Here is a 21,360-nt window from a genome sequence, read left to right on the forward strand (position 1 = left end):
TATTTATATCTGTCTAACTATATTTTATTTTATTTAAAAAAAATTTTTTAACATTTATTATTGAGAGAGACAGCATGAGCATGGGAAAGGCAGAGAGAGGGGAGATACAGAATTATTGTTAATTTATTGCAAATATATGCAAATGTCATAATAATTATTTAGGTTGATTTATTGTAGTAGATTAAAGTACAGATTTATTGTAAATGCAGTCTCTTAATCTGTGTGGGTCTTCCCCCTGTAGATTATTATTTGTGGATGAATACTATGTTGTTGGAGTAAGACAGTATTCACTTTTTTAGATGTAAATACTGAACACTTGTACACTTAGAAAAGTGGATAGAAATTAACTCTTAGAATTCTTGAATAATGATTTCACTTAATTCTTAGAATTCTTGAGTAATGATACCAAAATTCACATTGTGATTTAACAGTAAATTTTTTTTTATTGATTTATTAGGTGATAGTTCAATTAGGCTCTTTTTCAACTTTGTTGAAATTAAAGAATTGCAGACTACCTGATTTGTAAAAGGATTTTTTAACCATTTATTAGTTTCATTTATTTTTTTCAACACCCATGCTGATAATTCAGTTTATTGTTTTACTTAGCTCCTAGGAGGTTTCACAGTGTAGGATAAGGCACCATGGTGTGGAGTTCAAGATGGGTGAGAACAAATACCTTTTTGTGTATGAAGTGGGCAAAGAACAAATATCAAAGGGAGGTAGAAGAGCGAGTCTGAACCTCCAGTATAACAATACAACAACTTTAAGAAAGAGCACATGTGGAAATTGATTCCCTGAATCTGCCCATGTGTCTATACCTCTTTAAATCTTCATGGACTCAAGATAAGCAGACTCCAGTTGGAACCAGGGATATGGTTCATTGTACAGAAAATGATCTGAACCTGTCTAGCTTCACAAATCAATTTTTACATAATCTCCTTGACATTAAGGTTTATGTAGTGATGAGATTTTTCCTGAATGCTAATACTAGAAATAAAAAGAAATACAAAAGATTCTAGTTGTCTATTACAACGTTAAAAACTATTTTAACATGAATAATTGTCATTGTTTTTAAATTCCCATATATTTTAACGTTGTTCATTTTTTAACAGGTAGCCAATATGTTCTACATTGTAGTGATTATGGCTCTTGTATTACTTAGTTTTGGTGTTCCCAGAAAAGCAATACTTTATCCTCGTGAAGCACCTTCTTGGACTCTTGCTAAAGATATAGTTTTTCATCCATACTGGATGATTTTTGGTGAAGTTTACGCATATGAAATTGATGGTAAGGGTTTATGTTTACAAATTCATCTTTTGGTTATTTATGTTTTAAAGTTAGATTGCATTACAGTAATATTAAATATTTTCACAAGTCAAAATATTACTAACCTAAGCCCTCTCAAAATACATTAGTTTAGCCCAGGGGGAGGAAAAGAACTACAAAAATTATTTGGAAAAAAGTATTTTTAGAACTTTTTCAGCCATAAATGGAAATCTGGCCTAACCTGGCTTACAAAATAAGGACATATATTAGCTCATGTGACATAGAATTCAGAGGTAGTGGTCTTTGGAGTTTGTTAATTCATAGCTGTTAACATTTGTTCTTTATTATCCCACTGCTCTGTAATCGCAATGTCTGATTCATACAGGTTTCCTTTATGATTGGAAGACTGTCACTAGTAGAGGAAAGAGAGTGTTTTCTTTGGTTCTCTTAAGGGTAAAATGTCCCTTTCCCAGAAGCCCCCTATTGAACCTGTTCTTTCAAACTCATTAGCTCACATTGGCTTCATCCTGCTTATCTCCAAAACAGTTGGGGTGAGGGTAATAGGATTAGAACTAATCCAAATATGGTAGTGGATAAACTCTTGAATTACAAAATTCAACTGCACAGGTAATAAACTTTTTAAAATTGTTTTAGCTCATGAGGCTAGATAGCTTGTGAACATGGGTGATGCTGCCAGCTTTCAGGGATGTTCTACAGACCTCTACATTTGCATTATAGAATCTTTATTTTGCATTATAGAATCTTTGTTTTGTTAGTTTTGCTCTTGATCTCTTTTATACTCTCTCTCATCTTTATTCCTCCCTCACCCCATACCTGTGTTGCTCCCTAGGCACCTATTTATTTAGAGGATGGTTGTTACCAGATTTTGCTTAAAACTGTGAGGTTTTACCAGTCTGGTCAAATTTTATGTTTAATGCTTTCCTGTTTAATGCCCTTTTCAGGTTTTCATTTTCTGCTTTTTTTCTGATGTAGTTCTAGTTTAGTATTATAAAGTATTGGATATAGCTTTTTAGTCTCCTTCATTCTCTTCCTTGGGTACTTGCTTTGTCAAACTAATGTGAATAGAATAGAAATAGATTCCTCAAGCTTTTTTTTAAAAAAATGTTCAGAGAGAGAGAGCACGCGTGCACACACACACGCAATGGGAGGGGCAGAGAGAGGATCCCAAGCAGTCTCCTCTTGCTGTCAGCAGAGTCCAAGTCGGGCCTCAAGCACACGAACCATGAGATAGTGACCTGAGCCAAAATTAAGAGTCAGAGTCTTAAGTGACTGAGCCACCCAGGCACCCCAAGAGTCATAACGCTTTTTAAGACCAAAAAAACGTTGTGCGTTTGAGTGTTTCAGTGGTGTATATATTTTTAAATGATTACTAAACAAATGCTAATTATAAGCATTTATATAAAACTTGTCACTAATTCATGATTATTTAATTCTAATGCTTACCCTACTTAAATTATTTTGCTTTATTCTTTTAATACCCTGGTGGGTACTAAAGCCCTTCCCTTCCTTGTTTTTATTCAGCTGTGTTCTGGTTTCAGAAACATTCCTGGTGAGGTTGATGAAAACCAAGGAATTAAAATCTAATCATTATCTATTTGAAAGGCACTTAAACCGCTCTTTCAACCTTCTTTTGTGACATAGTAAGGTAAACTCAGTAATCTTCATGTTTGTAAATTTACTGAGTTTACCATACCCTTTTATAGTTGTTATTTTTTCTTACAGAAATGCTATAGTGTGGCTAAATCTGGGAATTTTCTTCTACTTAATGTTCCTTGAACTAAACCCTGCTTTGAATTGCATACATAATACAACTGTATACCATCTCATCTAGATTAGGGTGGTAGAACACATACCCACATCCTTCACAAAGTTTTTCTATTTTGGATTTTTTGAGAAAGAGACTGAGAGAGAGAACATGAGCGCAAGCCAGGGAAGGGCAGGAGTGGGAGGGAGAGTCTTAAGCAGGCCCACATGCAGCACAGAACCTGATCGGGGGCTCCATCTCAGGACTGTGGGATCATGACCTGAGTAGAAATCAAGAGCGGGACGCTTAACCAACTGAGTCACTCAGGTGCCCCTATGTTGGAATATTTTTTAAGTTTGTGTTCCAACTGCTTGCCCAGAAGCTTTTACTAGAATCTGAAACAGATTTCTACATAATCAAAACTTCCTTCAAAAGTATGTAAATACTAATTTAAAATAGTTACTGGTGTGAATACTATATCTAAACTGTTTTCTTCTTTCCAAAGTGTGTGCAAATGATTCCACTATCTCTCAAATCTGTGGTCCTGGGACATGGTTGACTCCATTTCTTCAAGCGGTCTACCTCTTTGTACAGTATATCATTATGGTCAATCTTCTTATTGCATTTTTCAAGTAAGAATTTTATGCAGTTGCTTATTATAATGAGATCATTTAATATATAGTTTTCATTTTGAAGGATATGTACAAAATTTCAAATACAAAAACTTCGTAGAGCTTAAACTATTAAAATTATCTTTGAAAATTACGAATAGGAAGGCATGCTTTTTCAAATCAACATGCAGTTCTTTTATAAATTTAACCTTGATTTGGTAGTTTTACTATGTTGCCAAGGAATACACATTTAGTATATAAAACAGAAAGGCAAATGGAAAATTCATCAGTAATCTCATTTATATTTTTTGGTGTACCTCTTTCTGTTATTTTTTATGAATATTTGTGAATACTTTTCTGTTCAGAAATAATGTTCTTATATTTTGTATACTGTTTTTTTTTTTTTTTAATTTTTTTTTTCTTCGTTTTTCTTTATTTATTTTTGGGACAGAGAGAGACCGAGCATGAACGGGGGAGGGGCAGAGAGAGAGGGAGACACAGAATCGGAAACAGGCTCCAGGCTCCGAGCCATCAGCCCAGAGCCTGATCCGGGGCTCGAACTCACGGACCGCGAGATCGTGACCTGGCTGAAGTCGGACGCTTAACCGACTGCACCACCCAGGCGCCCCACCTATACTGTTTTTAATTAAGCAAAACATGACTATTATTCAACATTAATAAATACCCCTCTCCAGTTTTTTTTAATATTTATTTATTTTGAGAGACAGCGGGGGAGAGACAGAAAGAGACAGAGAAAATCCAAGCAGGCTCTGAACTGTCAGTACAAAGCCAGATATGGGACTTAAACTCACAAGCAGTTAGATCATGACCTGAGCTAAAATCAAGAGTGGGACGCTTAACTGACGAAGCTACCCAGGCACCCCACTCCAGTTTCAGGAATATCTGATATTCCATGATAGAGCCTAATTTTTCAACCAATATGTTACATTGTTGAGTTTGTCTATAATTTTTTTGTTCTCAAAAACCATGTGGTTAAATTTTTATCCATCCTTAAGTATGTTTTCCTAAAAGTTGAACTGTTTGATATATGCATTTTTAGGACTTTCTGAATTTAAACTAAAGTAGACTTGCATCCTCAAATCTCTGCCAACACTAGGTATTGTTATCGTTAATGGTTGCTAGTTTGATAGTACATAAAAGTATATTGTTTTTATTTGAGCTTACTTTGCTTCTAAGATTTATTATTTTCTTATGGTTTTGTCATTTGTATATAATTTTAAAATTTTAGGATCATATTTTCTGCTCATTTTTCTGGGAGTTTATAATTAAGACCTTCAATAGTATCAAACTTGTGCCTTATACTTACTGCATGTATTTTTTCCAGTTTCTCATTTGCCTTTTAGTTTATGTATGGTAGAGTACTCTTTGGAATCCTTGTTTAGAACAGAATTATAATAAAATATCTAGTATTTAAAACTTTAAAGTATGATTAACTATGTTTGTTTTATTTTTTTTCCTTTGTTATTCAAGTAATGTGTATTTACAAGTAAAGGCAATTTCCAATATTGTATGGAAGTACCAGCGTTATCATTTTATTATGGCTTATCATGAGAAACCAGTTCTGCCTCCACCACTTATCATTCTCAGCCATATAGTTTCTCTGTTTTGCTGCATATGTAAAAGAAGAAAAAAAGATAAGACTTCAGATGGACCAAGTAAGTAAAATATATTAAGGCAAATATTTGTGTTTTATCACTTATCAGTACTACACTGAAGGCTAAGTGTTAACTTTGTTCAGAAGACGTAATTGCTAATGTTACTATAAAAACTTCTGTTGAATATGTCTGAACATAAAAGAATTTTGAGTATACTACAATCTCTATAAAACTGAATTTAGTACTAAACTTCTTTTGAGTGTGGTATGTCTGTTTTCATTAAAATGATAATGGAAACCATAACATTTGCTGTTCTATAAACCGTTTTTGCTGCTCTGTGAACAATAATACTTTTATTCTGTATACTACATGAGACTAATCATACCAAACCTTGCTTTTAATTTTACAATGGTTTTCTGCTCTACTAAATTGGTTCTTAAATTCCTCTACCTAGATAAATGAGGGGGAGGTATAAAGAGAAAGATAGATAGGGTTAAGAGTATTTAATAGGAAAATGAAAATCAGAAGAGGATGAGGTACTGAAACTATTCTGCTAAAGAAAAAAAAAAAAAAAGAAAATATCTGCCCATTGCTTTAGAAACACTACAGTAAAAAGAGAATAAGTATATAGATGATGGATATAGTCTTATGAACCCTGAATAATTCATAAGACCCATGACTGCAATTTGATATCTTGATAGTCTTCATTGATTTTTTTGTTCTTTTCCCTGCTTAGAACTTTTTTTAACAGAAGAAGATCAAAAGAAACTACATGACTTTGAAGAGCAGTGTGTTGAGATGTATTTTAATGAAAAAGATGACAAATTCCATTCTGGGAGTGAAGAGAGAATTCGTGTCACTTTTGAAAGGTTCAGAAGCTTTTTAATTATAATTGATATGTCAGAGTGGGTTTTTTTTTATGTCTTCTACATGCCCATTGTTCAACTTATCTTTGTCAAATAAGTAAACTTAATAATAGTTTTACATATTGGAAGACAATTCAGTTCTTTACTTCTAATACTTAGTGTAAGTCAATTTCTTGTTATTTTTTGACCTTGTTATAGAGGACAGTGAAGAGTCAGTGGAGAAAAGTGAAACTATCCTTATTGTTTTAAAGCATTTTTTTTCCCCATTAGCTTTGCTACATTCTGGAAGCAGATGGTAATGTTAGTTCTTTATATATGTAGCTTTATACATATTTGTGTGTGTGTTACTTTGATGTGCAGAAATCATAATAAATAGCCTATGGAACAAAAATGTTTTATGAACTCTTACATTTTACTATAATAGAATTAGCAGTGGATCCTTCTTAAACATTGTGTGCCTTTTATAAATAAATAATCATATTTTATATCTTACCTTGTGTGAGTACATGTAAAATTTCTTTTTACCATTGGCATTTATTGAGATTACAGAAAGAATCTCTCAAACATTAATTTTTAACATTTATAAAAAGCCTGTGTTTCTCCTACAGGGTGGAGCAGATGTGCATTCAAATTAAAGAAGTTGGAGATCGTGTCAACTATATAAAAAGATCATTACAGTCATTAGATTCTCAAATTGGCCATTTGCAAGATCTTTCAGCCCTGACTGTAGATACATTAAAAACACTCACTGCCCAGAAAGCTTCAGAAGCTAGCAAAGTTCACAATGAAATCACACGAGAATTGAGTATTTCCAAACATTTGGCTCAAAACCTTATTGATGATGGTCCTATAAGACCTTCTGTATGGAAAAAGCATAGTGTTGTAAATACACTTAGCTCCTCTCTTCCCCAAGGTGGTCTTGAAAGTACTAATCCTTTTCTTTGTAATATTTTTATGAAAGATGAAAAAGATACCCAATGTAACATATTTGGTCAGGATTTACCTGTAATACCCCAGAGAAAAGAATTCAATTTCCCAGAGGCTGGTTCCTCTTGTGGTGCCTTATTCCCAAGTGCTATTTCTCCTCCAGAACTGCGACAGAGACCACATGGGGTAGAAATGTTAAAAATGTTCAGTAAAAATCAAAAATTAGGCAGTTCATCTAATAGCATACCACATCTGTCATCCCCACCAACCAAATTTTTTGTTAGTACACCTTCCCAGCCAAGTTGTAAAAGCCACTCAGAAACTGTAACCAAAGATCAAGAAACTGTTTGCTCTAAAGCTGCAGAAGGAGATAATGTAGAATTTGGAGCATTTGTAGGTAAGTTTGGCAAACTAACATTTGTATATAAATATTATTTATTTTTTAATTATCACCTGGGGTGCCTGGGTGGCTCAGCTGGTTGGGCCTCTGACTTCAGCTCAGGTCATGATCTCACGGTTCATGAGTTTGAACCGCATCGGGCTCTGTGCTGACAGCTCGGAGACTGGAGCCTGCTTCAGATTCTGTGTCTCTCTCTCTCTCTGCCCTTCCCCCCGTTCATGCTCTGTCTCTCTCAAATATAAATAAACATTAAAAATTATAATTATCACCTTAGAAATAAAAATAAGTAGCTAATTAATAAAACTGAACTTGTATGATAAGTGGACTACTTTTCATAGAGTATAGTTCTAAAATTTCTAAAAGGAATCAAGTCGGGGAAATAGGTTGAAATTGAGCTGTAATAGTTCTATTGGCACATTCTTCTTTGGTGAATTTACTATAATAACAGTTGTATGTAAAACTTACTTGGGCTCTTTTGAATTTGAGACTCTTCTACTGAATTCAGTTAACTAGTTGACAGAACCTGAGTTATTCATAAATGTTAAATATTTGGAGAATAATAGAAAGGTACAGAGGAGGCTAGATAGAAATAACTGGAAAAGATCAGTGTCTTACAAATAGGGTGACCATATAATTTTTCAGCCCAACCAGTACACTTTTGAGAGTGACGGGTACAGTAAATTACATTAGGGCAATAGGGAAAACCAGGACTCTGCTTGGAAAGTGGAGGATTTATGGTCAACCCATTTATATACCCAGAGAGAAGAGCATTTCAGAAAGGAATGACTCATTCTTAACACGTCAGCTAGCTGAAGTAAAATAAGGACTGAAAATGTATTTATTTTGGCAGTAATAATAAATTAATGACCTTTGTGAAATCTGTTTCAGTGAAGCAGTTGAGGCAGAAGCCAGATTATATTGAAATAAAGTGTGAATGAGAGGAGGAAATGTAAAGAGGGAGACTGCAGATGGGATGGGCAATTAAAAGCTTACTATTAAGGCAGGGCGCCTGGGTGGCTCAGTTGGTTGAGTGTCCGACTTCAGCTCAGGTCATGATCTCACAGCCCGTGGGTTTGAACCCCGCGTCAGGCTGTGTTGACAGCTCAGAGCCAGGGGCCAACTTCGAATTCTGTGTCTCCCTTTCTCTCTGCCCGTCCCCTGCTCACGCTCTGTGTCTCTCTCCTTCAAAAAATAAACATTAAAAAAGAAGATTAGGGGCGCCTGGGTGGCTTGGTCGGTTAAGCGTCGGACTTCGGCTCAGGTCATGATCTCACGGTCCGTGAGTTCAAGCCCCGCGTCGGGCTCTGTGGTGACAGCTCAGAGCCTGGAGCCCGTTTCCGATTCTGTGTCTCCCTCTCTCTCTGCCCCTCCCCTGTTCATGCTCTGTCTCTCTCTGTCTCAAAAATAAATAAATGTTAAAAAAAAATTTTTTTTAAATATTAAAAAAAAAAAGATTAAAAAAAAGCTTACTATAAATATAAAAAGAAAGAACTCATAATGTGGTTTTTGTGTAAGGTTTTTTATTTGTTTTGTTTATTTTTAATTATTTTTAATGTTTATTTGAGAGAGAGAGAGGCAGCGTGAGCAGGGGAGGAGCAGAGAGAATGGGAGACACAGAATCCGAAGCAGGCTCCAGGCTCCAAGCTGTCCGCATAGAGCCTGATGTGTGGCTTAAACCCACAAACCGTGAGATCATGACCTGAGCTGAAGTCAGACACTCAACCGACTGAGCCACCCAGGCGCCCCTTACTTGTTTTATTTTTAATGATGGAGAGACCTAAGCATATTTAAATGTTGACAGTGTATCATATGGAAGGAAAAGATGAAGAGGGAACACTTCATAGAGCTAACGTTTCCTTGCATTTGGGAGAATATAGTGTTCTAAGAGTCTTCCTGTTAGATTATTAAAGTATTTTTTAAAAATTTCTTAAAAAAATAACTTGGGTCGTTTGTGGACATGACCAGAGTGTTCTGAGGCATGAGTGATGTCCTCTGTCTCTTCAGGTTTGAATTTTTTCATCGGGTGGCATCCTATGATGTATCCTAACCTTGTCTTAATACTTATTTGAGCTTTCCCAGCTTAGAAATTTACCTAGTCGTGGAACATGTATTGAGATTGGTCAAAGAATATGTTATGTCCATGTAAAATCTCCACATGGAGGCCAACCCTGTAAGTTATCTAGGTACAGAGCATACTGATCTCTACTGCTAGGTTATATACAGTTTACTGTGGATTTATAGAGACAGCTTTGCCTACATAAAATCTATCCCAATGTATTCTGTAAAAGCACATTTTTAGTCTGTTAGTATATTGCCATTGGGATGGATATATTTAGTTATCTATATATTTATATATGATTTGTGTATATATAGTTTGGATATATATGTATAACATATATGTAGTTTTTTTTTTTTAACTTTCTTTTTTAAGTTTATTTATTTTGAGAGACAGAGCAGAGAAGCGGCAAAGAGAGAAGGAGAGTGAGAATCCCAGGCAGGCTCTGTGCTGTTAGTGCAGAGCCTGATGTGGGTCTCGTACTCACGAACCATGAGATCATGACCTGAGCCGAAACCAAGAGTTGGATGCTTAACCAACTGAGCCCCCCAAGCACCCCATGTATTTTTATATTTATTAATAGTAGAAATGATCGCTTCCCTCTTTTTAAATTTCAAGCAATTCATATCACATGTTGGATTCTTTTAGAAGGCCCTTAGGCTTTTACTGTTACTGTAAACTGAATTGCTCATCTTCTCCAGCTTCTTGACACATATTTTTAGTATTTATCAAAAGATCTATAGGAAACTTCAGAGCCCTCAAAACTACTTGGAAAGCAATATGAATCACTTGTTTATATAGACTTTAAGCAATGACATTATTTTGATAAAAAGTAAATATTTTTGTTGTAATCTTTTTTTTTCTCTTTAAGGACACAGAGATAGCATAGATTATTTACAGAAGTTCAAAGAAACATCAAACAAAATAAAAGAAATGTTATCTGTAAGTAAATCTTTATTACAGCACAATTCAATTTTATTTTGCTATTTGGGGGTTTAGTTCAAAATAGAACTAAACGTTCCAATAAAAATGCAGTTTTAGCAGAGACCATCACCAACTTGATGATCCCAAATATTTAAATCATACATCATTTAAAAAGAAGAAACAATCGAATATGAAAAGTATACAAATAGTTTGCACTTATATTAATGAACATAAAAACACCAATTTAACATTTCTCTTTTTCTAAATGCTTCTCCCTATACATTTCTCATTCACTAAATACAGAGCTCAACTCTTTCCCAGGCCCAGAAGTTTATTAGAACATAACCATGTCTGTCAAAGAATCTAGCAATCAGTAAAAAGCTGAATATACCTAACTACACTGTTATGTGCAGGTGTAAGATACTCAATAAATATTTGTTGAGTAACTGTTTAAATGTACAGAACAATGAATGAAAAGTTATTTCTTAACTGTTGCTTTCATAAATACCCATAATGATAGAGTCTTAAAATGAGGGAAAGGAACCAGTAGGGAAACCAGTGGGGTTTTTTTAAGTTGTATCTCTTGTTTTATCTGAGTTTCTTACAGGGAGGAAGAACTGACTGGGAATTATAATTTAAAAAAGCAAAAAGACCTAGATGGAGTAAAATCGATCACTTAGATGATAATCTTAAAATAAAAAGTATAACTTTTTTCAGATGGGAGGACAGACTGATAGAGTTGTCACACAAATATTTTGCGTTGGAGAGAAAGAATGCTAAAACTTTTCTCTAACTTACTCTTCAAGAATCTGTGTGCTTCATTGTATATAAATCACACAAAGTTTTTTTAAAACTTAAAGAGAATAAATAATCTGGGGAGTTTGTTGAATCTTTTAAGGCATTTGTTTTTCCAGTAAGACTAATGGAAACCACAAGGGAGTACTTGAGAAAGAGAAGGTTTAGAGTAACTATTGTGTAAAGTGATTAAGGAGTCAAGAGGAAACCAAGAATATGATTTCTCAGCTATATAGTTGAAAATAGCATGAATTTTTTTATAGCCATATCTACATTTGGATTTTAGACAGGAAAACTGAAGGCTGGGAAGAGATGTAGGGAAAGTAAATCTTTGGAGAGATTCTGACTAGAGCATTGATATGACACCACAGTAAAAGGTTAGAGCTAACTAGTTGGAACTCTTATAGTTGTCAAACTCAGCAATCAGAAACTCAAATTCATCATCTTCTTGTTCAGCAGATGTATTTGTTCTTCTGTATTTCCTGCCTCTGTTAATAACATCAGCATTTTAGTTTAGAGAGCAAAACTGCACTGCTCTCTCTTCTAATCAACAGCCAAGTCTAACTTGTTTTGTTTCCTAAAAATTTTTTTAGTTATCTGTTTCTTTCAATCCTAAGTAACAATTACTCTGACTTAGGCTGTCATTGTCTAATATGTATTTCACTGAACTTTTAAACTGTCTTCATAAGTACCACAATGGCAGTTGAAAAAAAATTACATCAGCACATTCTGGTGGCATCGTTTTGCTATAAAGAAGCACTTGATATACATAGGAAGTCATTTAGGATAAATGGGTATTTCTTAATGGGAAAGGGTACCTGGCAAGGTTTCCCCCACAGATTTTGCCTTTTAACAATGAGTTTAAATGAATTTAAAGCAAGAGTGCGCTGAAAATTTTGAAGTGCAGGTAACTTCCTGGTAAAAGTAAGAAGAAATTACAAGTTTCTGTGGCTGTTTTGAATTAAACAATTTTGAGTAATTCACTTAGAGGAAAAGAACTCAGACTGTAATAATAGAATAATGAGTTCTAGCCCATGATGGTCTGAGACTTTGAGTTCTTGAACTTTTGTAGGTTATATACCCCTTTGAAAATCAAATGAAAACTGTAGACCCTCTTCCCCAAAAAATGGACGTATACAAAATTTTATCTATTAAGGTATATGGAGTTTTACAAATACCTTGAAGCCCACCATCAATCCTGTACTAGAACTTGTGTCATAGATGGAAAATACTTAAGCAAATAAATAGCTAGATCTGGTTCCAAAAGAACTAAAATCAGAAAGGAAATTGGAATTGCTCTGTAACTACAGAAAAAATGTTAGCCCTCTCACTTGGCTGTATAAATCAGCTGTATATGAAGAGTGCAGAGCATCAAAGGTAGAAAAACTTACTTTTCTTGAGATACAAGTAATTTTTTAAATGAAAGTAATAGTTTATTTTTGGTAGTAACATTTTTAAATTCATTCTTTCTGAGAGGTGGTAGAGGTTTGGAAATATTTTAAAGTTGCATAATAGGGTGAATTGTTTATAGTTGAAAAGAGAAAACAGGGTGAATGTTTTGGGTTGTCCCCACATTATTTTAATGCAGTTTGTTAGTTCATCTGGGAAAATATATAGGTAAAAAGAAGAAAATGAGGGAGAATTAGACTATAAAATATTACACAGGTAGAACAGTTGAAACATGAATATTTAGCTAAACATTTTAGTGACTACAAAGTAACTTGTTTACAAATAAGAATTTAATAAGAAGAGTTGGATTAGAAATTGACGATAAGGGAAATGCCTTGTCAGTAAATACAAATTGGATAATCGAGTAGACATTTGGAAAAGTCTGTTTATGTTCTCATGTCACTTCATAAGCCCAGATGAATTCTAGCTTTAAATGTAAAAGCTCAAATCATAAACTTAAGAAAATAGTAATGCCAAGTCAGTAAAACCAGGAAGGCTTTCTAAACATATGAGGAAGAGGTGATATTAAACGAAGGATGAGAAAAGATAGAAGTACCAAAAAATGGAAATCATAGATAAGTCAAAACAAATTTGGAAAAAATTGAAACGTGACAAATAATGAGCAGATAGATCTTTGGTTATATGAACAGCTTATATAATCAATAAGAAACCTACTGAGGTTTCCCAAAAAAACTACTCTTCCACCTTCCAAATTGTTATAATCTATCAATATTAGTGTAAAATAGCTTTTTCTTTTTTAGGTGAACTGATAAATATTTTCTCCCAAGTTTTTAATGAAATCATATTACTATGAAAAAGGATCCATTCAGATGGATTTATGAACAATAAGCAAGTAGGATATTTTGATGCAGTTTTTTGAGAAGGTCATTGAAGAAAATTAACTGTAACCTGTAATATACCCTTTGGTGACTAGGTAGATTAAAGTATATTGAGCTAAATAGAAACAGAGTCTCTTATACTACTTAGAACATTTATTTGAAATTCAGTTTGATTATTTTTAAATTATGTTTATGTGTAATATGCAGAATGATATTCCTTCTGAAAACACTTTGAAACACATGAGTTCTCATGCTGGATTTACTGAATGTCACAAAACTTCTATTCCTCTTCCTTCAGAACAAGGTAAGTTCTTTGACTATGTGAATTATGTTACCAAACATATTCACTTAAGCTTTAAATGTATTATTACGTATGTCACACACCTAAGCAGTGAATGTTTTGGGAGTCAGAGAATGACGATTCTGGTCCGTCATTGTTGCTGCAACCTTGAATAAAACACACAATTCTAGTATTCTGATATTTTTTACAAATTGTTTAGTCCTAAAGATGAAATATAAAGGCTTGCTTTTTATAAATCTATTTTAATCAGTATTATCATTTAGTCAACATTTTTTTAATTTAACTTTTAAAATAGCTAATACAGGGGTGCTTGGGTGGCTCAGTTGGTTAAATGTCTGACTCTTGGTTCAGCTCAGGTCATGATCTCTAGGTTCATGAGTTTGAGCCCCGCATCAGGTTCCATGCTGGCGGTGTGGAGCCTGCTTGGGATTCCTCTCTCCCTCTCTCTCTGCCCCTCCCCCACTCAACTGTATCTCAAAAAATAAATAAACTTTTAAAAATTTATTTTTCTAATAGTTAATACATTTATTTGGTTCAAAAATTGAAATACATACACATACAAGCACTTTGAAAATAAGTCTCCCTCTCATTCCAGCCCTGTATGTAACCACTGTTGTTTTTATCCTGTAGAGTTTCACACACATAGTATGTGACGGTAGTCTTTCCTTCTATTTTTTACACAGAAAGTAACATACCATACATTTTGCTCTACACCTTCAATTTTTAACTTGAGAATTAAATGGACTGGGGATGTTTCCATAACATACTTTTTTATGAGTTGGTTATATATGCATATAAATTTATTAGTCAACGTTTCATTAATGTACATGTAGCCTTTATAAGATTCCTTAAGAAAAACATCACTACCATGTCCCCCTCACCATCATTTCCCCTTTCATTCTCTTTTTGTATACAGCAGTATCACGTTGGATATATTCCAGGAGTGCAAGTTGGTTTAACATTAACATCAAAAATATAATTGATGAGGGGCACCTGGCTGGCTCAGTCAGTAGAGCATGTGACTCTTGATCTCAGGGTTGTGAGTTCAAGCCCGGGTTGGGTGTAGAGCTTACCTGGGGGTGGAGGGGAATATATATAAAAATATAATTGATGCATGATAGTAACAGATTAGAGGAGAAAAATCATTTGTTCATCTCAGTAGCTGCAGAAAAGGCATTTGATGAAATTCAGTATCCATTCATGATTAAAACTCTTCCTAAAGTTAGAATAGAGTCTCCTTAATCTGAATAAAGGGTTATCTACAGAAAGTTATCACAGATATTCTCTTTCATAATGATATGTTGAAAGCCAGATGGGGAACCAAGGCAAGGATTCTGGCTGTTTTCATTCCTATTTAATACCCTCTTTTTAAAATTTTTTTTATTTATTTTATTTTTTTGAGAGAGAGCATGAGCCAGGGGAGGGTCAGAGAGAGAGGGAGACACAGGATTCGAAGCAGGCTCCAGGCTCTGACCTATCCGCAAAGCCTGACGCGGGCTCAAACTCACCAACCATGAGATCATGACCTGGGCCAAAGTCAGATATCTGAACCACCCAGGCGCCCCTGTTTAGTATTCTCACTGAAAAATAAAATAAAAAGATATGGTAGAATGGTTAGGACAGAAGAAAAAAAAATTATTTTCAGTAACATGGATGTTATTTCTGAAGTTAACACGCTTCTAATTTTGCATCCTTGTATTTCAGTTTGTTTTTTTTTTAATTTTTTTTTTCAAGGTTTATTTATTTTTGGGACAGAGAGAGACCGAGCATGAACGGGGGAGGGGCAGAGAGAGAGGGAGACACAGAATCGGAAACAGGCTCCAGGCTCCGAGCCATCAGCCCAGAGCCTGACGCGGGGTTCGAACTCCCGGACCGCGAGATCGTGACCTGGCTGAAGTCGGACGCTTAACCGACTGCGCCACCCAGGCGCCCCTGTATTTCAGTTTTAAACAATAATTATTAACCTCCCACTAAAGAAGACAAGGATCAAACTTTTCCTCTTCCTCCTGTTCCCAGAAGACACAAACACACGCATGCACATGCACACACATTTATTCTTTCCCACAATATAGTTATAATTTTGGCTAGATCAAAGTAGATTCTCTGCTATTGGGCTACATTTCTTCAAGATATTCAGATAAGTAATGCTATCAGTTTCATCATCTAGAAAAAGTTTTGCCCAGACTCTTCTAATGTACTTCAGTCTGGTTTTTTTGGCCTCTACACTTAGAATACAAATTTCATTCTAAGATTTCCCATCACCATTCATTCATTCTGAGGTTTTTCTTTACTGTGTCATAAAGTTGTGAATTATAAGTTTCTTTAAAATTTAACATCCTTGGGGCACCTGGGTGGTTCAGTCAGTTAAGCATCCGGCTTCAGCTCAGATCATGATCTCATGGTTCATGAGTTTGAGCCTCTGTGCTGACAGCTTGGAACCTGGAGCCTGCTTCAGGTTGTGTCTCCCTCTCTCTGTGCCCCACCCCTGATAGCACTCTGTCTCCCTCTCTCAAAAATGAGTAAACATTAAAAAAAAATTAATTAAAAAAATAATGTAACATCCTGACTTTTTAAAAATAGGCTTAATTCTAAAATTTATTTAGGATAAAATAACAAAATATGACAGAGATGCCTGCCATTTTAAGTCGTGGCAGAAAAGATGAACTGTTTTTTCCATTATTGTAAAACAGTGTATGTATAAGACTATTAATATGTATAGGATGATTAATTGCAATGTTAGAATGGCAAGAGATTGAAATCATACCAAATGTCCATTAGTAGGAGTTTGGTTGTTATTCTCTACAATTACTGTACAGCCATAGTATGAAGTTCAGTGTAGCATCAAAATAGAATAGAGAAATTTTCTGTGATTGGAAAGATCTCCAAGCTTAAAGTTAAACCAACAACAAAAACCCTAAAATATATATTATTCTACCTTTTATGGTTAAAAAAAATGGTGATTGTACACACATACACAAAAAATATCCATGGTAGAATGAATACACAAGAAATTTGGAAATAGGAAGACTAAGACTTTTTCCTTCAGACTCTTATTTCTTACTGCTTTTTTACAAAAATAAATTGAATAATTTTGGTGTCCTGCCAAGAGACCTGTGGGCCTCATGTTAACTATTAATGTTCAGCAGTGTTGGGGAGAGGATAAGTTAGTTTATGAAAGTTACACTGTGTGTTGAAACACTTCGTGTTTGGTTGGTTGGTATCAAAATATTTTAGTTGTATAACTAATTTTTTTTTTAATTTTCTTTAAGTGGAAACTAGCAATAGAAGGCCATCCACAGAAGAAACTCATGAAGTAGATTCCAAAGCAGCTTTACTACCGGTTTGTACATTTCAGTTAACAAATGTGTATTTTAAAATATATATTTATTAAAGAAGAACTAAAAAAAGATGGTGATATTTTATTTGAGGTTCTGTTTAGCTTTCAAAAAATTTTACCTTAGAAAACTGACATTAGTGCATTTATTCTTAGAATATTAGCAATTTATTCTTTGAAAAGAGTTTCTTCCTGTAGTGTGAATAGTTAAGAATTTGTTTGTATGTATGTATATGTGTGTCTATGTTTTTTTGTTTTTATCATGTTATGTTTTTCATCATGATAAATGTAGTCTTTAATCCCCACCCCCTAGTTACCCTATCCTCCCACTACCTTCCGTCTGGTAACCATCAGTTTGTTCTCTATAGTTGAATCTGTTTCTTGGTTGTCTCTCTCTCTCTTTGTTTTGTTTTGTTTTTCCTTTGCTCATTTGTTTTGTTCCACATATGAGTGAAATAAATCATAATGGTATTTGTCTTTCTCTGACTGACTTATTTCACTTAGCATACTACACTCTAGTTCCATCCATGTAGTTGCAAATGGCAAGGTTTTATTCTTATTTTATTTTATTTTATTTTATTTTATTTTATTTTATTTATTTATTTATTTTTTTACATCCAAGTTAGCATATAGTGCAACAATGATTTCAGGAGTGGATTCTTTAATGCCCCTTACCCATTTAGCCCATCACCCCCCCCCCCCACAACCCCACCAGTAACCCTCTGTTCTCCATATTTAAGAGTCTCTTATGTTTTCTTCCCCTCCTTGTTTTTATATTATTTTTGCTTCCCTTTCCTTGTGTTCATCTGTTCTGTGTCTTAAATTCCTCATATGCATGAAGTCATAAGATATGTGTCTTTCTCTGACTAATTTCACTTAGCATAATACCCTCCAGTTCCATCCACGTAGTTGCAAATAGCAAGATTTCATTCTTTTTGATTGCTGAGTACTCCATTGTGTGTGTGTATGTATGTGTGTGTATATATATATATAACATCTTCTTTATCCATTCCTCCATTGATGGACATTTGGGCTCTTTCCATACTTTGGCTATTGTTGATAGTGCTGCCATAAACATTGGGATGCGCGTGCCCCTTTGAAACAGCACACCTGTATCCCTTGGATAAATACCTAATAGTGCAATTGCTGGGTTGTAGGGTAGTTCTATTTTTAATTTTTTGAGGAACCTCCATACTGTTTTCCAGAGTGGCAGTTTTGTTCTTTTTTATTGCTAAATAATATTCCGTGGTATATTTATATTTATATTTATACCTCATCTTCTTCATGCATTCATCGATCACTAGACACTTGAGCTCCTTCCATTGTTTGGCTGTTATAAATAATGCTGCAATAAACACAGGAGTGCATGTATTCCTTTGAGTTAGTGTTTTTGTATTTTTGGGTAGATACCCAGTAGTGCAATTACTGCATCATAGGGTAGTTCTGTTTTTAACTTTTTGAGGAACCTCCAAACTGTTTTCCACAGTGGCTATACCAGTTTGCATTCCCACCAGTGGTGGAAGAGTGTTCTTTTTTCTCTACATCTTCACCAGCACTGGTTGTTTCTTCGGTTTTTGATTTTGACCATTCTTATAGATGTGAGGTGCTATGTCATTGTAGGTTTGATTTGTATTTCCCTGATGAGTGATGTTGAGCCTCTTTTCATGTGTCTGTTTGCCATCTGGATGTCTTCTTTGGAGAAATCTGTTTATGTCTTTTGCCCATCTTTTAATTGGATTATTTGTTGTTTGGGTATTGAGTTGTATAAGTTCTTTATATATTTTGGATGCTAACCCTTTATCAGATATGTTTTTTGCAAACATATTCTTCTATTCTATAGGTTGCCTTTTAGTTTTGTTGATTGTTTCCTTCACTGTGCAGAAACTTTCTGATGTAGTCCCAGTAGTTTATTTTTGCTTTTATTTCCCTTGTCTCAGAAGATGCATCTAAAAAAAGTGTTGCTGTGGCCAATGTCAGAGAGATTACTATCTGCATAATAGTTAGGAAATTTTACAGAAAAATTTATTCAAAAGAAAGTTAGGAATCTCTGTTTGTATTGAAACTGGTTGTATGTAGTCATTCCCAGCCAACTGGGGTAGTATTTGATTTTACAAATACTCTTTAAATTTTTTTTTAAAGTTTATTTATTATTGAGAGAGAGATAGAACATGAGTTGGGGAGGGGCAGAGAGAGAGGAAGATACAGAATCTGAAGAAGGCTTCAGGCTCCGAGCTGTCAGCACAGAGCCTGATGTAAGGCTCAAACTCACAAACTGTGAGATCATGACCTGAGTCGAAGTCGGACACTTAACCAACTGAGCCACCCAGGTTCCCCACAAATACTCTTTAAAAGCATACTCTGGCATCAAGATAAATAACTTGGGAGAAAGTAGAAAAATTGGTCCTTTATAGTCAAGTATAGAAATCAGTATTCATAATTATCCTGGATCATCAAGAACATTTTATTTACATTCTGCTATAAGGAGATAGATTATATTATGGAAAGTCATATTATTAAAAAAATTATTTCAGTGAGGAAAGGGGGTTAGTGAACACAGTTTCACAGTAACAATTCCTCCTTTTTGGAAGGACACACCCTGCACAATTTTGCCACAAAGTAAGTTCCATTGAAGATGACCTGACAATGCGAAATTACAGAACTTCTGGGATTCAAGTTACACAAACAGTATTAATAAACCTCTACCAACTTGAGATAGTAGAATTACTGGTTACAAGTTATAAAATAATATGATTAAGGTGACTAAAACCATAAAAGAGACGGTATTAAAAATATGAAAAAAAGATAAGATACTACTCAGAAAGTCCTGAAAAATTAGATAAAAATCTAGGATAAAAAATAACTCAGTGGGGGTTATAATAACATAGATTAGGCACAGCCAAACAGAGAATTACTAAACTGGATGAGAATATAATTATAGAGTTATAATTAAATGGAAAAAATACAGAATAAAAACAATATGCACGTATACAGAAAAAGACTTCAGTGAGATATGCTTATATGTTTTTAGTGATTTGTTTACAGTATGCATGATTTTAATTTTACTCTTTCTACTTCGTTGTGTTTTTCTTTTTCAATGAGCACATACTATTTAGAATCATAGAAACAAATGTATAAGAATATAAAGTTGTCATCAGAAGTAAAGAAACTAGCCAGAGTGTAATTATGTTGTAGGAAATAGCACTCATGAAATTCTTTATTCTACCTTGTGGAATGGTCTTATGGTAATTATATCCATTTATTATTTTTTTAGTTCAGTTGTATAAAATAAGGACTTCACATTAATTTTTCAGACTATAGGGAAACAAAACAGGGTTAAACAGTTATGCTTCTTCTAGAGAGATTTTTTTCTTTAATTTTTGTTTGTGTTTGTTTTTGACTAAAGGATTGGTTACAAGATAGACCATCAAACAGAGAAATGTAAGTAAGCCTTTTCTCATCGTTAACCTGAAAAGTATCATAGTTATTGGGGGTTTTTTCTGTTCTTTGTACCATCTTTTAAAACACTCTTTTATCTGTGAGTGATGATTATTTATTTTAACATCTCTTGTCTTTACATAGAAGAGACTGAGGGAACTCATTTATTATGAGTTAATATATACATTTAAAATTACAATTTTATATAGTTATACTATCATTATGGCGATGCTATGATTACTATATTTTAGGATTCCAGAGGACGTTTACAAAAGAAAAAGTCATCTTTTTTTTTTATGTTTGTTTATTTTTGAAGGAAAGAAAGACAGAAAGTGAGTGGGGGGGGGCCGGGGGTGGGTGTTGCAGAAGAGAGGGAGACACAGGAAGAGAATCGGAAACAGGCTCCAGGCTCTGAGCTCTGAGCAGTCAGCACAGCATGGGAGAGTTACTTTCTGATATGGACTATTTGAGAAGGAACCACAGTGTTTCCCCTAGTGCTTTCTGTGCATCAGAAATATATGTGAATATATAGAGAAGAAAATAAACCAGGTACCACATGGGTATGCAGTGTTCAAGTTCTTTGGGTGCTCTGGGCCTTGTATGGCACTTGGAAGATCAAACTGTAATCAGATCTCTTCAGAGTATACTGTGTTTTATAACCAAAACCATAGGATGTAAATACAGAATAGGTACTTGATGTTAACTCAGCTAACAAGAGAACCTTGTCTTACAGAATGTTGAGCCAAAGAAGTACCCAGAAAGGTGGAGTTGGTCAG

General features: G+C 34.4%; 1 protein-coding gene across 2 annotated transcripts in view; it reads left to right on the forward strand.

Moving 5' to 3' along the window:
• Positions 1-21,360, forward strand: part of TRPM7 (transient receptor potential cation channel subfamily M member 7) — a 123,084-nt gene that overhangs the window by 83,432 nt on the left and 18,292 nt on the right. For both annotated transcript variants that reach the window (XM_047862335.1, XM_047862336.1), the window contains 9 exons: positions 1,113-1,287; positions 3,537-3,663; positions 5,134-5,318; positions 5,995-6,127; positions 6,733-7,448; positions 10,379-10,449; positions 13,722-13,818; positions 17,085-17,155; positions 20,553-20,587. In XM_047862335.1, coding sequence (XP_047718291.1) covers positions 1,113-1,287; positions 3,537-3,663; positions 5,134-5,318; positions 5,995-6,127; positions 6,733-7,448; positions 10,379-10,449; positions 13,722-13,818; positions 17,085-17,155; positions 20,553-20,587 — 1,610 coding nt within the window. The remainder of the gene's footprint in view (positions 1-1,112; positions 1,288-3,536; positions 3,664-5,133; positions 5,319-5,994; positions 6,128-6,732; positions 7,449-10,378; positions 10,450-13,721; positions 13,819-17,084; positions 17,156-20,552; positions 20,588-21,360) is intronic.

Source organism: Prionailurus viverrinus, chromosome B3 (assembly GCF_022837055.1).
Source record: "Prionailurus viverrinus isolate Anna chromosome B3, UM_Priviv_1.0, whole genome shotgun sequence".
NCBI lineage: Eukaryota > Metazoa > Chordata > Mammalia > Carnivora > Felidae > Prionailurus > Prionailurus viverrinus.